Source organism: Macrobrachium nipponense, chromosome 12 (genome assembly GCF_015104395.2).
Source record: "Macrobrachium nipponense isolate FS-2020 chromosome 12, ASM1510439v2, whole genome shotgun sequence".
Lineage (NCBI taxonomy): Eukaryota > Metazoa > Arthropoda > Malacostraca > Decapoda > Palaemonidae > Macrobrachium > Macrobrachium nipponense.
In genome coordinates, this window is record NC_087205.1 from 48,544,547 (window position 1) to 48,562,290 (window position 17,744).

General features: G+C 39.8%; 1 protein-coding gene across 1 annotated transcript in view; it reads right to left on the reverse strand.

Moving 5' to 3' along the window:
* The window catches only part of LOC135224519 (chondroitin sulfate synthase 1-like), a 241,383-nt gene that overhangs the window by 26,276 nt on the left and 197,363 nt on the right, over positions 1-17,744 (reverse strand). Inside the window, exon 4 of the mRNA XM_064263575.1 lies at positions 7,664-7,813. Coding sequence (XP_064119645.1) covers positions 7,664-7,813 — 150 coding nt within the window. The remainder of the gene's footprint in view (positions 1-7,663; positions 7,814-17,744) is intronic.

Here is a 17,744-nt window from a genome sequence, read left to right on the forward strand (position 1 = left end):
ATATATATATATATCTATATATAATAGATAGATATATATATATATATATATATAGAATACATTTATATATATATATATATAATATTATATATAGAGATATAATATATGATATATATAGATATAATATAGTATGAATATATAGATATACATTTATATCATATATATATACTATATATATATATATACATTTATATATATATATATATATATAATATATATATATTTACATTCAACTATATAATATATATATATACAGAGCATATTAGATATGATATATATATATATATATATATATATATATATATATATATATATACTAATTATATATATATATAGATACAGGGGGTCCTCGAGTTAGAGGGGGTTGATTCCGTCCGTTCTTAAGATGCGTCGTAACACGATTTTCAGCGTAAGTCGGAACATTAAAAAATACCACATGATTTAATGTAAATACCTATCAATAACAACGAGAGAACAATTCCTTACCTTTATTAATTTGATTGGCTTGCACACTGGAGAGGAAGCTGCGGTGCTGGAGAGACTGGGGGAGGTTAGTGAAGAGAAAAAGAACCTCCAGAAGATGCTGGAGATGCTGAGGCAGGTGATTCTTGAGGTGAGGCAGAACATACTACTGGAGATGCTGAGGCAGGTGATTCTTGAGGTGAGGCAGAACATACTACTGGAGATGCTGGGGCAGGTGAGTCTTTAGGTGAGGCAGAACCTACAGAAGGTGCTGGAGATACTGGGGCAGGTGAGTCTAGGTTAGCAGAACATTCAGAAGGTTTTTTGTGGAGATTGTGGGGCAGGCGAGTCTGGATTAGCAGAGGCAGCTGAGGTAGAGGGTACAGGATCTCCTGCAGGCCTCTCTACCTTCTTAAAATACTGCTCCAGGTTAGTCTGAACAGAGAGCGACCTCTTTTCATCCAAGATCTCCTTGTAACACTGCATCAAATCCATGACGCCTCTGGAAACCCTAGTGAACCTGTCCATTGTTGGGATCCTGAGCCTCAAAAGTTGACAACGCTTGCTGCAACTCTGCAAAACCTCTTGTCAAGTCCTGCCTTGTGAAAGCCTTAGGCTCTGGGGTGGGTGCTTCTTCTTCTTCCTCTATCATCTGCTTCTCCAGTTGTATCAGGTCCTCAGCAGATAACTCCTCGCCATGAGACTCCAGCAGCTCTGTAACATCATCAACCTCCATCTCCAAATTGATTTCCTTACTCAGGGCAACAACGTTCTTGACAACTAGCTGAACTGAGTCCTCAAACCCATGGAAATCATTCACAAATTGAGGACAAATTTCTTTCCAGGACACCATTTATGTTTGTTTGCTTAACCTCCTCCAGGAATTAGCAATGTTCTTTACAGCATCAAGGATGTTGTAGGATTTCCAAAAGTCCTTCAGAGTCAAGTCCTTCTTGGTTTCAGTTGCCTGTAAAGCCATAGCAATTGTCCTTCGTAGGTAGTAGGCCTTGAACGAAGCAATCACTCCTTGGTCCATAGGCTGTAAAGGGCCGTGGTATTAGGTGGAAGGTAAACCACCTTGACATTAGGGTTGAAGTCTCCCAGCTGGGCAGGGTGTCCAGGGGCATTGTCCAGCACTAGCAACACCTTAAAGGGGATACCCTTGGAGGCGCAATACCGCTCCACACTTGGAACAAAATGGTTTACGAACCAGTCCTCAAACACTGCAAGTGTCACCCATGCCTTCTTGTTGGACTTCCAAATTACTGGTAGTTGACCCTTCCAAATGCCCTTGAGTGCCCTTGGATTTTCAGCCTGATACACCAACAAGGGCTTCAGTTTGAAGTCGCCAGCAGCATTACCCCCAAGAAGTAAAGTTAGCCTCTCCTTGCTGGCTTATGACCGGTGCTGACTTCTCCTCCTTGGTGATGTAAGTGCGGTTAGGCATACGTTTCCAAAACAAACCTGTCTCGTCTACGTTAAACACTTGCTGAGCAGAATAACCCCCTCCTTAATTATCTCAGACAACGGTTTAGGAAATTCACTCGCTGCTTTCTCATCCCCACTAGCAGCTTCACCTTGCACTTTAAGGTTATGGTAATTGGCCCGAGCCTTAAATCGCATAAAACCAACCCCTACTGGCCACAAACTCTTCACTTTCACTTCCCTCCCCCTTTTCTTTTTTCAACGCTTCAAACAATCTTTTCGCCTTCTCCTGAATCACCATAAGGCTGACTGGGATACGCCGTTGATTTTGGTCTTCCAACCAAAGCACCAATAACCTTTCCATTTCAATTATTAACCACTACGCTGCTTAGTTATCACTGTCGCTTTCATAGGAGCAGATCCTTTCACATGTTCAACGATGAGCTCTTTATCTTTGATAATGGTAGCAAACGGTCAAACGGCTAAGGCCAAGCGAGCGGCCAATGTTTGTTGGCGTTTCTCCCTTCTCAGATCGCTTTATAATGTCCACTTTAATATCCATGGTGATGGCCTTTCTTTTCTTCGATGCACTACCATCAGAAGAGTCCGCCTTGCGCTTGGGAGCCATAACAAAGAGCAAAAAGTTACAAAACAATACAACACGAGGGAGAGAGAGGCAGTGTAAACAACCAAAATGGCGTATGGGCGAGGAATGAGCGTAGCGAAGCGACGCCGTCCTCTCCCCCACAAAGCGTATTCTTCCGCCGTGCGCCGGAACTCAGTTCGCGTTTGTTTACGTTGCTTACGACGCTAAACAGCGTAAGACGGAACGACGCAAAATATTATTTTTTTATATTTTTTATGGTTGGGGGCGCGTTCGTAACCACGAAACATCGTAAGTCAAGACCGGCGTAACCCGAGGACTTACTGTATATATATATATATATATATATATATATATATATACACACATACACAGGCAGCTACCAGTTATTGGCGGACTCTGTTAATGGCGATCTGGTTTTATGGCTCTTGTCTAGCACCATAAAATTGGCAATTTTTGGCACCATAACAGGCCGAGTTTCGGTTATCAGTGTCATCGTGCACTGATAATAGAGTTATGGTGCCATAATATACCTAACAGAGGTGCCCTAAACCGGTTATCAGTGCCATTAACTGGTTATAGGCACCATAAATCGCCAAGTTTCGGTTAATGGTGGATTTTGCTTATCAGCACCCTGCCAAGAACAGAACCCCTGCCACTACCCAGGCACTGCTGGTGTATATATAACGTTAAGCTGATTCGCTACAGTTTTGAATATGCTTTTTCAATGATGTTCTGAAATCCCATGAAAACATTATCACACTGGTACTACTGTATGTACAATACAAGAATAAACGCTAAAGATCATTAGGTAGTTGGCGTGGCTTAGGTAATTCAAAAGAGCACCGAGACACATCTCTATGTCCCTTCCTGATTAACTCTTTGTGTCTATGGGGAAGAATAACCAATCAGCTTCTGGCATAATGATGCCATGTGAAATTGCATTTTAAACTGGCAGCAATGTCGGACAGATCAGTTCGTTATTGTCAGCCGTACTGAATAGACTGGGTCAGGAAGAGTCCTCGACACTCAGTGCCGTCAGCCACAACAAAGATGTACATGTTAGTGTAAATTCATTCGACCAGTTGCTGATGGGTGAAGAAAGAGACCCTGAATGCATGCTGGAGTAAGTTAAGGCTGGAAAGTGTGCATAATTATAAGGGCATCTCTCCTCAAGAAATTCAACATTTGGCCATTAATAAGAAGTTCCAGTTGGCGAGGATTGTTGGTGGAGAAAGCTTTGATAACATCACCTAGGATGAAGTCGACACCCTCATTGATGCCCACTCTGACTCGAGGGCAGATCAAGATTTGGAAGACCTGACAAAGTCTGCCAGCGAGGGAGAAGACACTCTAGGTTCAGGAGAGGAGCAGGAGCAGGAGGAAGCGTTGACTTTGGAATGCCTGTCCCAAATTAGGAGAATGATCAAGGATAAGCAGGAGTTTGTCTCAACATGGGATTCTTATATGGATTGCTCATAAAAGTTTACAAACATCCTTAATACAGCACTGGAGCCCTATTATCAAGCCCTCACCACCATGAAGAAGCCATGACAGTAGCTGCCAATCACCATGTTCATCACATGCACGAAGAAGGACCCTCCAAAGCCTCCCCAAACCCCTGAAGTAGTGCCTTTAAAATTGCCTGAAGTAGTGCCTCTTGAATCGTCTTAAAGAAGTGCCTCCTGAAACGCCTGAATTAGTGCCTCCTGAAGGTAAAGAGGCGCCCTCAGAGGAGATGTAACTCCTCTGCTTAGCTATGCAGTCATCTTCATTGCCATTCATCGGACTGCACAGCTAATTCATCATCATCATTCTTTAATCAACATTCATCACTTATGAGTACCCTATTTACATATATTTTCTTCTCTCTCTCTCTTTATTGATGTACATAACAAACGTTTCCCTTGTAAAAAGAAAACTGGATGTCTTGAATAGTAACTGTATGAAAGAAAATGTGCATGGTTGAATACTTAGGGAGAACTGGATTATTTTCAGATATACATAACTAAGTCATGCAGTATGTAGGTATATTTTTAAACAAAATGAGTAAGGTTTACTTTGAAATGATACCAATAATATTATTTCAAAGTTTAATACAGTAATAGGATAATAGTTTAATGTATACTTGATGTAGGATGATATTTTTAGGGATAGCTACTTTGGTGTTTGAACTTTGAATATGGGCAGTTATAAGCATTTATGGGGGTGGGGGGGTTCTAAGTATACGCGGCTTCTAGCTATTCGTGGGGGGTCTGGTAGACATCCCCCACGAATACAGGGGTTCACTACTTTTGTATGCCGGCAAAGACCGCTGGGTAGTTGGCGTGGCTTTGGTATTTCAAAAAAGCACCGAGACACATCTCTATGTCCCTTCCTGATTGGCGCCTTGTGTCTATGAGGCCAGAATAACCAATCAGCTTCTGGCATACTGATGCCATGTTTAGTTGCAATTTAAACAGGCCGCCAAGTAGGTCAAATCAGTTTGTTATCGTCAGTCATACTGAATAGAGTGCGTCAGGACAAGTCACAGACTCATCAGTGGTGTCAGCCGCCACAAAGATGTATTGTCGTGCCGTGCCATAAGAGTCCTAACCACCGTCCAGATGTACCGCTGGTATAGTTAACATAATCATAAAAAGTAAAGGCCACCTGTGTAGCTAAAAAGACTACATCTGTGTTAACCACTCCCTCAATTATTATTTGTGCTTATCCTACATTACATGCATGACTTATTACTCTCGTGTTTTCCTTCACATTCCGAACTCACAAATGACCAAAATCTGTCCAATATATATCTTATGTCTATTTAGGCAGTCCCTGGTTATCGACGATCCCGTTCTATGGGGCTTGTCTAGTGACGACAATCGGATGAGAATTGTCGATTTCCGTTCGGAGAAAAAGCGCGCAGATTTTCGCCGACAACTGAAAACTGGTGATTTCCAGCACTTACCAGCACTGAAAATCGGCGAAAATCATAGATTTTTTGTTATTGGCAAATCACTCTTGGAAGGTTAGCAATGATGCGTGGGCCTAGGGAAATGTGGTAACACTGCTTACACTCAAAACAGGCAGACAAAGGATTGAGGGGGGGCTCTGGGGCTGGGGAAAGTGAGGCTAGATTCTATGTTCTTGGGTGAAAGCTTCCCGGCTTGGGGAGAGGGGCAGAGGGTTGGGCAGGATGGGAGAGAGACGCTGTTCATGCAAACAAACTCATTCCCTTGTTTTCTTTTACTTTACACTAGTATCCTTTTTAATTTTTTGTACTATCTCATTTTTATTTATATGCATTTTGTCATAAATCTCACTGCATAAAATTATGAAAAACCAATAAAAATCACAATGGAAGAGAGAGAGAGAGAGAGAGAGAGAGAGAGAGAGAGAGAGAGAGAGAGAGAGAAGAGAGAGAGAGAGAGAGAGAGAGAGAGAGAGAGAGAGAGAGAGAGAGAGAGAAACTGTTCACTCACACACTTCATCCCATTTTTTACTTTTATTTTACATATATTCCCGTTTTCATCTTTATTTTTCTCATTTCTTTATTCCTATGTTTTGCCATGATAAAAAAAATCAACACAAGAGAGAGAGAGAGAGAGAGAGAGAGAGAGAGAGAGAGAGAGAGAGAGAGAGAGAGAGAGAGGCTTTTTACACACACACTCCTTCCTTTGTTTATTTTTTATATATCATGCCATTCTCATTGTCGTTTTTACTGTATTTTCTAATTTTTTTTATTTCTATAAGTTTTGTCCACTTCTTATTGCATAAAATGATGAAACAACAATAGAGAGAGAGAGAGAGAGAGAGAGAGAGAGAGAGAGAGAGAGAGAGAGAGAGAGATCCATGGAACTATAAACATGGAATGGATATGCGCGAAATCGCCATGTGCAGCGTGCCGCCATTGCAAAGGGTGGAGAGAGTTTTGTATCATAATGCCCACCTCGCCATATTGGAGTGTAATCTCTTAATTTTCCACGACAATATCTTGTCATCTATGACATTTGTTGCATTATGTTAGAGTAAATTTAGTAGACTATTCAATCTCGTAATTTCTGTTTACATGATAATACATTTAAAATAAGACCTAAACATTAATAAGTGATCTGTAGAAATGAATTATTTATATTAACAAGTGTGTTTCTTTTTGCAATAATGACTGATATAAGTAAGCAATAAGCATAAGTCAACATAATTACAATTCAAGTCCCTTGTGTCATGGTGATATTGTTAATCCCAAGGTGACGCAGACTGGATAGCAAGGTGATAAGACCTAGGTAGTGCATAAAATGCAAAGTAGAGTACAAAGACTTTGATACTAAGAAGGATATTAAATATAAGGGGCTCAACAGGCTTTAGTGGTAAAATTTATTACACAACCCAATGGCAAAGACATGAAATCACTCGGTCTCAGCACACGGCATGCATGATTTTGTCTATTGTATGAGACATATACGTGCTTCATTAAGTTCATTGGAAAGTGCTTTTCAAGAGCTTCTAACCGATGATAAATTTATCAAAATTTATATTAAAAATTTGGAACTGTGGAGTAAAAAGCAAACCCAGGTAAAATGCATATCTGGATATCTTTATTTGAAACACTGCAGCACCGTATTTTCTATACACTTAATTATATGCATTTAAAAGGGATTTTCAAGAATTTTGCAATGAGTCTATATATATATATTTATTAAAATCGGTGGAAAATTAAGGACGACAGAGTGAAAAAGCATCTTTAAGACCAAGCTTTATTAGCTTAATTCAGTGTCTTCTCCACCCTTTCCAATGGCGCCATGCAGTGACAATCAGCGTCAATACATTCATACGTGCATGTCCATTCCATGTTATAGTTCCATGGAAAGATCCTTCCTTTTTCTCACTAATGATTCCATGTGTCTTGTCATAATTGTCACTGTATAAAATGAACAAACAATCAAATTTCCATGGACTGCTATGTTTCTGTTATAATTTTTGTAAATTACGATAAAAGATTTCTTTAGGGCTAAACAGATAGTTAAACAATTACTCCAAGTAGAGCAGCTCGCTATGACACAGGAAGGCAAATAGGCTACCACATCAGGAGTATTGTAAATGTGATATTGTCTCCTGTCTTAAGTTTCTAGTATTTGTGTAGATCACAAATATGATTTTCAAAGAGACAGTTTTCTGAATACAGCTTACCTGATGTCCTTTAATAGTGTGAAGACGAATTCTGTCTAATGATGCAGAAGAAAATGTCATGTCAACATCTATAAAAAGCATCAAGTCACTATCAGCACACTGACTGGCACCTAATTCAAGGGCCAGGGCTCTTGCAAAAGTTGCATTTGTCTGAAAAACATTTAAAAAAATACACATCAATAACACATACAGCATTTTTTTTTATTGAGGTCTATGATTTTTATAATAATTATTTATTAATATAAGCTCTGTTAATTCAGAGGTCACTCACCTAGAAAATCATTCAAAGTACAATATAATATCCTTCTAAGCAGTACTCAACATTCATATGAAACAAGACCTAAAAGCCATTAATTGACAAAGGAAGATTTCACAAATTGTTTGTCAAAGAAATGGTTTCAAAAATTGCAAAAGAGTGAAAAAACATTACAAATTCAACTCAATAAATATATAAATACTATTAATTTCAGTAGCAATACTGGCAAGAAGCTGATATTATACTTTGAGGACATAATGGGAAGAAATTGATTTGGAAAGAGAAAAGGGAAAAAGGATAAAGCCAAAGTAAATGGAAGCATAATTTAAAAAGTAGAATAAAGAAAATGTCAGCAAATATTAAACAAAAAAAGTGGAACATGGAAATCACTGATATAAAGCATTAAATGTTTGCAGCAGCAATAGTGAAATTATAGCAGAGAAAAGTACTAATCAATTTTTGGTAGTTGCTGTTGAGTCCTCAAGGAGTTACCCTTTCCATGGTATAACCAGAACTCCATGGTGACCAGACTAATGTCAATGAATTCTCTTTTAGATGGTCTTGTGGGCGGATATTGTGTCATAATGATAAACATTATAACACATGATGGAGTATATATGGGCTCAGGATAAGTGGGCATTTTCTCTTATCCTCAGCAAATGCTGAATCTAGTTTACCTATGTCAAAAAGACCCACAATAAGAAGTGGCTTTGTGCATACGACCAGAAATGGAGCAAGACGCCATTACTTTCTGCTGGTCAATGCAGGATGATCCCTTACCCAAATCCCATGACTTTTTGTCAGGGAAGTGGGAGGGTTTTGAGGACTCAACAGCGACTACCAAAAATAGGTTTTTCCTACGTCAAAAGCTGTTTTTTGATAGTGTAGACCCTGTCTCGTCCACATGGAGCTTTACAAGGAAACTGACAGTTGACAAAAAGCTCTCAAATTTTAATCCCACCAACCCAAAATCATTTTTGCCTGGGGTCAAGACACAAGTTTGAAGGCCCCATTCTTTATTACAAATACCTTAAGGATTGGTAACAAAGAACAAGAAATTAAATACGAACTTATGTTTGTGGGGTGAAGTTCTGCGGTGACTTATCTAGGCATGCTGGGTATGGTTGCAGTATTGTCAAACCTTCCCCTGCAATAGTTAGCATACCTGCCTGTTAGGATGACCCGTGGTTTGTTGCCGTAGCTCCTATGGGTCAGGAATATCCATGCCACCTACTAATACATAGTGTAGTTGAAATTTATCCGAGCTCACAGCAATAATGTTGCTAGAGTATAAGCAGTCCCCAGTTACCAGCAGCCTCAGTTATCAGCAATCTGGTTTCATGGGGTTGTCTAGCACCATAAATTGCTAAAACTCGGCGAATTTCGCTGCCGAAATGTGCAGATTAACAGCTATCGGCATTGATAATAGAGTATTTGCACTGATTTGCAGGCAAGTGCCACTTCTTGTTGCACCATTGAGGGATGGCTAGAAACAGCTAAATGTGTCTCTCTTCTGGAGGTTTGATATTTTTGACAGACAAAAACAGCCATCAGCTCCAAGAAATTTACATGACAATTCCTAAGTAGCTGACCATCTCCCTGCCAACCGACAATCCTCCCAATCTGTCAACGAGGCATCTGTGTGTATTGTCATTTGTACAGACTGAAGAGTCAGGGTGATCTGTTTCGCCAGGGATTCCTTCTGGGACCAAGGTTGAAGTATCTCCCAAGCTTCTTGAATCTTTTGATGAGGTCAATCACACATCTTGTTTCTTGCATGCAATAGTCAGAATTCCTTCACATTCTTTAGTTGCAACCTGAGTATTGGATCAATTATTGATGTGAATTGCAACAAGTCCGTCATATGTTCTAATTGCTGTTTAGAAATTCTGGGCTATGCAAGGCATGTTTTGAGGACTTGCCTTCTTCTGTTTTAAGTATGATGGAGAGACAACAGGCCATGAAAAGTATCCCACCACAGTCCCAGCCACTGAAAGCATCTGCTGAATGTGAGGTGGGATTTTCCAAATTAATCATAAAACCTTTGACTGTTGGCATTTTACGAAAGCGTGAATCCCCATTTTATAATCACATCACGTTTTTCATGAATGTACTTTTTTTTTACATCAAGAGAGTGACTGAAATTTGGATCATAAAAACGTTAGCTAGACTTGACCATCTATTGCCCCCCAAAACCCCCCTGCTCTCTACTGGGAGGTGGAGCTGGATATTTAAAAATCTGTTACATATTTACTCTGACAATGAAATGGAAACCTAAAGATCTCATAGATTCCCGTCTGTTTATCTCCCCTGAATTATACTTGTTGTATTGTGAGACCACATACTCGCTCTCATCTCTGTCACCCTGTTCTCTGATTTTGTATGATATGCAGTGTGTGGGAATGAAAATGGGTTTGGTCCCCTCTTCTACATTCACCTTGTGTTCTCTTTAGTCAGGCCTAACGTATCCCCTTTTAAAGCCACAATATCCCGAAATTCAGCCAAAACTTCGCTTACTGCTTCTATATGTTCCTTGTAGTCTGCATTAGCTTAAGTGTTCCCTTTAGGTTTTCCTCCTTATTTGCATTTCTGCCCCTGAAAACTCAGTTTTCGTCTTTACACTGAACCACTATCCCTACTTCAATCTTGGAAGTCTACCACATAAGTATTCTTTTGATACACATAAGTATTCTTCTGATACTTAACTGTATCATTACAGTTACACACCCCTTGGGCCTTTTCACTTCCCTTAGATCGACTTTCACCATAGTTATTGTACCTGGGTTTTAAATAACATCCACCATAATCCCAATGTTAGCATCAGTATCACCACTGTTATCTGTATCACTGTTATTGCCCATACCACCATCATTAAGGCCACCATTATTACCACCAGCATCCCCATGATAACCACCATTATCATTACTGCTAATATTACCACCATTATCACCGGTGTGATCACTAATATCCCCAGTAACACCGCCGTGATCAATAATATCCTCATTAACACTGCTGTGATCACTAATTATTATCACCACTATCCCCCATATTAACCTCAGTATCCTCATTTACCTCAGTTCCACGTACATCCACTTACGGAATAAAAATACCCAGTATCCCAACCGTTATGCCACTAACACCTGTAAGGACAGATATCCTGTGTCTCCTACATGCAGGATGGCCCAACAAAAGTCTGTTGCCCAACACAACCCCTTTTATCACCAAAAATGGTTCTATCAACACTATCACCCGGAGAGAACCGCACTCTTATGAAACCTAAGGTATTTAATCTATGAGTTTGCACATCACACACCATCTCTGATGGAGTTTCAAAGGGTATTGGGAGAACATGGACTGATATAAATTATTGTCCATCAAATTTACCGAGGCTCCCATTTCAATAAAAATTGGGATCTTCATATTTCCCAATATTCCATGTACAATTGGCCTGGGCTCAGGGGCATCCCCACGAGACCACAATGGCACATACAAATCATCTGTAGCCAGTCTTTTTGTTGATCGGCTTTCCAAAAATTTCACTAATCTCCTTGTCCCTTTGAGTAACCTGCTTGGGAAGTTCTCACATTAAAACTCCCAGATTTTTGAGGTGTGGGTCTTGCATCCGTCCGTTTCTGAGACAGACACGACTGCTAAAAGTGATCTACACTTTTCCATATTCCATAATATTTGACTCTACATATTTTCTTACAATTGAAACAGAACAACTGTTGCCCTGGATCCAAAGATCTACTCTTAATTTCACTTTTGCACACAAACGGGGAGAAGGAAAATTTAAATTCCTTTGTGTTGCATTTTGTGGACCACTCCCATTAAAAAATGTACTATCCACTGTCAGACATTTGGACATATGTTTCTGAATTTGGGAATAAATCAGTTCCTCATCTGATGTAGGTTCAATCTTTTCATCAAAGCTATACAATGGCGTCCAGGACGTCGTGTAGAAACTGGAAAAATGTATCAGCTTATGCAAGTTCCTGACTGAAATATTAGTATTACCATTTACCCTTCTGTATCCATTCTCCCACTGAGTCAAAAAGCTGAGAGCTATGCTCATCCATGGTCTTCTGACCTTTTCTAATCTTGTAGAACCCTCTTAGGTCTCTCACCATATCCCCATGTTCCTTTGTTCCATAGGCTGTCTTCAGAAATGCTTGCAATTCGTCCATGACTGGCAATTTCTGTATTGAAAATACAGCATCTATGTGCCAAATCAACCTTGTTGAAATCCAACATGGCCTTTGCCTCTGTGAAAGCCTCCACATCACTTTTAATTCCCCTTTGGCTTTTCAGAGATTATTCACTCCTTCAATAACAATCTACACTGGCTGGGAAAGAACGCCATCAATCCCGAAAAGGACGAACCACTGCTGTTACATTCTTGACTTTATATAACAAAATATCATCGGCATTATTTGTGTCGGCCATTTTGTTTCCCTAGTATTTCGGATTCTCCCCCACCTCCACAACATCAATAATGTCTATCCAGGTTCCCTCATAAATCACCAACACCAAAAATTGATGTACCAATAACCGGCAGAAATAATAAAAAAGATACATGTACCAATCCCCAACACATATATTTCCTAAGTATTTCTCAGTTCTACAGGATGAAAGCTATGTTCTCGCCCTTCAAGTTCAAAGTCATCAGCTGATCAAATCTGTGTCATTGCACTGCAACAGAAAACAAGAAGAGAGAAGGAAGGAGAATGAAAGACGAACCTTCGCTTCTCATTTCTAGCCTGATATTTGCTGAATCTGCACAGTCAACCTGACCAACGCTCTCTGCCACATGCCTGGTATTTGCTGAGTCTGCACAGTCAACCCAACCATCGCTCTCTGCCACACACTAACATAATTAAAAGGAAGTGAAACCCTCGGCGCTGTATATTTCCCGCAATAACTAATTCTCGCTAGAGTGTAAAACAAAATTCAAATGACTTACTTAAATACCACTTTTAAAAAATATCAAATCACAATATCCCATATATGCACTCTTCAATTACTAAACCTCGCCTAATGAAAAGGAAAACTGGATAGATGCACAACTTCTCGAGGTGAGAGAGAGAAAACTGACTTTACAAAAGAATTCTAACACTCACCAAAACTACCCACCGCATATCTGCTTGTTACGTCTCCATGACCTGTGGCCCCTAATGCACCGATAGCCCCGCCATAATTATTACACTTCAATAGCCACCGTATTTAGATACCTACACTGCATTTACAACACACGTCACATTAACACACTCTTTGAAGCATCACTGCCTTTGAAGGCCGATTTCTCCGATGAACAGGTTCGCTGATTCCAACCTAAACACCTTTGTCAGTGATAGAGCGACAGTTGCCAAAAAATACCTAAATATAATCCCTTTTCCCTAACGTATACACGATTTCCCGACTCCTACAACCACCCAGTCTCTCCAGAAGCATAATCTATAAGCCTGATTGCCTTTCCCGACTGCTATCAAACTGTTACAGTGCACAATGGACCCTGTTTACTTATAAGGAGAGAAATCCTAAACCTAAAGGTATCTAGTAGCGTGACCTACCATTGTCATTCCCAGTAACGTGCTATCTTCACAACTCTTGAGATACAAAATAGAGCCTTTATTTCCCCAAAATTGCTAGCATGAAAATGAAAGAAAATAATCTAAAATCTCAAAAATCATCAAGGCACCATTATGTATTAAAATTGCCATACACTATTCTCACTGTCTACTGAAACCCATCAGTCTTTCTCAAATAAATGTCAAATAGAGAATTCATCTTTGGTAGTGACAAGCAGAATCCATCTGTAAAAGAAACCACATTTATCAGAAACGTAATATATTAAAGTTCAAACGTAATATATTAAGGTTCATCAACAATATCAAGTGTTGCACCACACTTCCACTCTCAGAGTATCTGAAAAATAACTGCCACTGTTTTTTAAAATGTTCTTTACCCCATCACTCTACCTTAATCACCAGATATTCTCGTCTCCTTTGGCCTTTCAAAGTCTCTGGCAACTACCACTAGCGTCTTTGTCTAATACCCCCATTAATCACCACCTAGGGGATTATATTCCATTCATGTGTCAACAAAATTACGCACGCTAATGGACATACCAACTTACGCACGCTATGCTCTGGAACTTTCCATGAACATGCCCTGTTTGAAGCACGAACTGATGCACGCACACAATTGCATTTTCCTGACTTCACAATCATGTGATTTTTGACTAACAAAGTCATTTGCGTGACCCACAATTTCGCTGGTGCGGCTTGCTAATATTATGACTGTGTAAGCTTGTCTCGTCACATTCCAATGTTTTTAAGCTTTTTCCACAACACTCAAGGCTGTTTTGTACATTCCAATCTTGTTCACGTCACCCGTTGGCGGCCCAGTTTTAACTATTACAAAACAGTGTCTGATATATATATATATATATATATATATATATATATATATAATATATATATATATATATATATATATATATATATACAGTGGTCCCCCCGTATTCGCGGGGGATGCGTACCAGACCCCCCGTGAATAGTTAGAATCCGCGAATGTTTGGAACCCCTATAAAAGCGCTAAAAACAGCCTATTTTGTTAGTTAAAACTTAAGAAAAACACTAAAAATTTTCATACTTGGTTTTTTTAATAGTTTTATCACAAAAAGTGCACTTTATGATGAAATTGATCACAAAAAACCAGGAATTTGTGGATATTTCTCACAGAAAAATACCGCGAATGCACGAATTTTCCGCGAATAATGCGGGGAAACGTTCCCAAGGAGAAATCCGCGAATGTGTGAGTCCGCGAATCCGGAGAACGCGAATACGGGGGTCCACTGTATATATATATATATATATATATATATATATATATATATATATATATATATATATATATATATATATATATATATATATATATATATATATATATAATAGTACAATCCTAATATACGTACCTATACAGTAAATATAATTTCAAAATCATCTTACTACACCAGAAAATAGAAAATATCACTTTACATAAATAATGTAGGTACGGAATGATGCACAAATTTACAGCACAGAACAATGTGCAAATTTACGCAGTCCAAAGAAAACGTGCATCTGAATGGTAAGGGGTACTTAAGAATAACAGTTGTTGGCTGGTACATAATTTTGCAACTTTACTTTGAAATGATATTAGGGGTGTTCTGGGATTATATTTTGGGGTATATTTTTGTTTGAACTTTTAAGTTTGGCGATGAAATGTTAAAATAAACAGTTATATAGGGGTGTATATAAAGACTTTTTAGTAACAGTAGTAGGAGAGTACTGTCATGTAAGGTTATTTGGGTGTTTTGGGATGATGGCGTGCAGTATATTTTTATTTAAAATGATACTGAATTATTTTAGCATGCTAATTGAAGGTACATTTTTGTTTTAAATATCAAATTAAAGAGTGAAATGTTAAAATACACAGTCATAAGCATTTAAGTTTAAGGGGTACTGGATATTTGGCAGTTAGACGAGGGGATGATGCCTTACAATGGACGTCTTAGCATTAAAGTGTATAACCCCAAGAAGCCGAAGAAATATGGAGTGAAACTTTTTTTATTACATAGTCCAACACTGGATATGTCGTGGACTTCTCGGTGTATTCCGGGGTCTTCTCCACGCTGCGTGACACTGTGTTCAGTCTTGTGGATCGTTTCCATAACCAGGGATACCACCTGTTTATGGATAATTATTATAACTCAGTATCCCTGGCTCAGGAACTGTATGAAGCAGGTGTGCACGTCAGTGGTACCCTTCGGTTGGTGCGTGGGCCCTAAATGTCCTCAAGAGGTTCGCTAGCCATCCGCAATATCTGGCAAGAGGAGAGACAGAGTGGCGGCGGAAGGGAGCTGTCTTCGTCATCTGTTGGAAGGGGGTCCAACTCGTCCCATGATTATGACGAGTCATGAACCCATCCAAGAGGAGATCGTACAGCAGAAGAAGACACGTCAGCAGGGCCGAGTTATGTATGAGGAGTTTCGTGTAGAGCGCCCTACCGTCACTGGGCACTACAATAGGCACATGGGAGGAGTTGATCTCTTTGATCAACTCATCCAGTATTATCCCTTCGCCAGGAGAACCAGGAGGCGGACACAGAAGCTCCTCAAATACATTCTTCAGTTGGCCCTCCAAAATGCCTACATCCTGTACTGTGGGCACTACAGTCCAAATCTCCGGAGGTTGTCCCACATCCAGTTCCTTGAGGTAGCCGGGAATGCCCTCATCCACTTTAATCCCGATGAGTGGCCTTCCATCACTGGCCCCCTGCCCCGAGCTGCAGATCTGCCCCTAGAGGAAAGGGCAGATATTAGGAGGACCAACTTCGGTCGTCCTGCTCCTACCGCTGCTGCTGCCGCCGCCGCTGCCGCCGCCCCTGCAGCCGACGCCCCTGCTGCCGCCACCCCTGCAGCTGACGCCCCTGCTGCCGCACCCGCCCAGATGACTTCTCGTCGGATAGCGGACCCTGTGTGTCTGCTGCAGCCAGGGGATCGCACACTGGAGCTCCTACAAGAGCGCAGGCAGAAACGGTGACGGGTGTGCCATATGAATGGCCAAAGGAGAGACACCTGGTTCTTCTGTCGCACCTGCAAAATAGCTCTTTGCAGTTTCGGGGAGTGTGACTGCAAATACCACAATGCGGTCTTTTTTTGGAGTGTGCCTGATGTACCGACAGCAGAGGGCACACGGGGCCGCGGCCCACCAGCAGTAAGGGCGCGCGTCTCCCTCCTCCACCTGTACCTCGTCATGTTGAGAGGAAAAAAATGCATTTTCGAAATATTTGCATATAAATCACCCTAAATAGAAAAAAACAACGTTCGGTCAAATTTAACTCTACCGAAATGGTCGAAAAACGCAATTGTAAGCTAAAACTCTTACAGTCTACTAATATTCAATCATTTACCTTCATTTTGAAACAAATTCGAAGTTTCTTTTTCCTTCCTCAATGCGCGGATTCTCTGCCGCAAATCTCTGAAAATTTTTTTAACTCGTTAGCTTTAACCGTTTTGTTCACAGCACGATTTGTATACAATTATATATGAACATTTTTTTTGCGCTATCATATATCCCATTATTTATATATGATAATGATATTTTTTTTCATTTCTGATGGTTGCATACTAAACTTCAGGCAATGACAAAATAAGGAGCCAAAAATGAACTCTTAATCTTGAAAACTAAGCGTGCTGTGATTTTTTTGAAAAAAAAAAAAAATTTCTGCTTTGGCGCTCACTCCCAGACCCCGCCAGCATACGGGAGACGATTTTGATTATACCGCTTCGGCGTTTAAGGGAGATATATATATATATATATATATATATATATATATATATATATATATATATATATATATATATATGTAAGTGTACATAAAAATATGGAATGTTAGTCCATATATATAAAAGATTGCTTGCAGGAATGTGATCAGACTAGAGACGCTAAAGATGACGTATACAATAAGTATGTAGGCTAAGTTGACATGCCGTCATCTGTGGTCATTCATTTGTTTTGAAACAGTCCAAGCTCCCTGCTTGAGACAACTACCCCGACCTATGATTCAAACGGCCTACGTGATCTGTAAGCGTGTCATTTGATTTGTGTGTTCGTATGAAACTATTGGTCATTTGTATGTATGTTCATATGTTCGAACTACTGTCTGTTCCTTCATAACTTGTAACAGAGATGGTAGACGGGCAGAACAGAGTTAGCTATCGTCATTAGAAGACCTGTATCTCTTTACCTAAGCTTTATCATGTAGAGAGAACAGAAG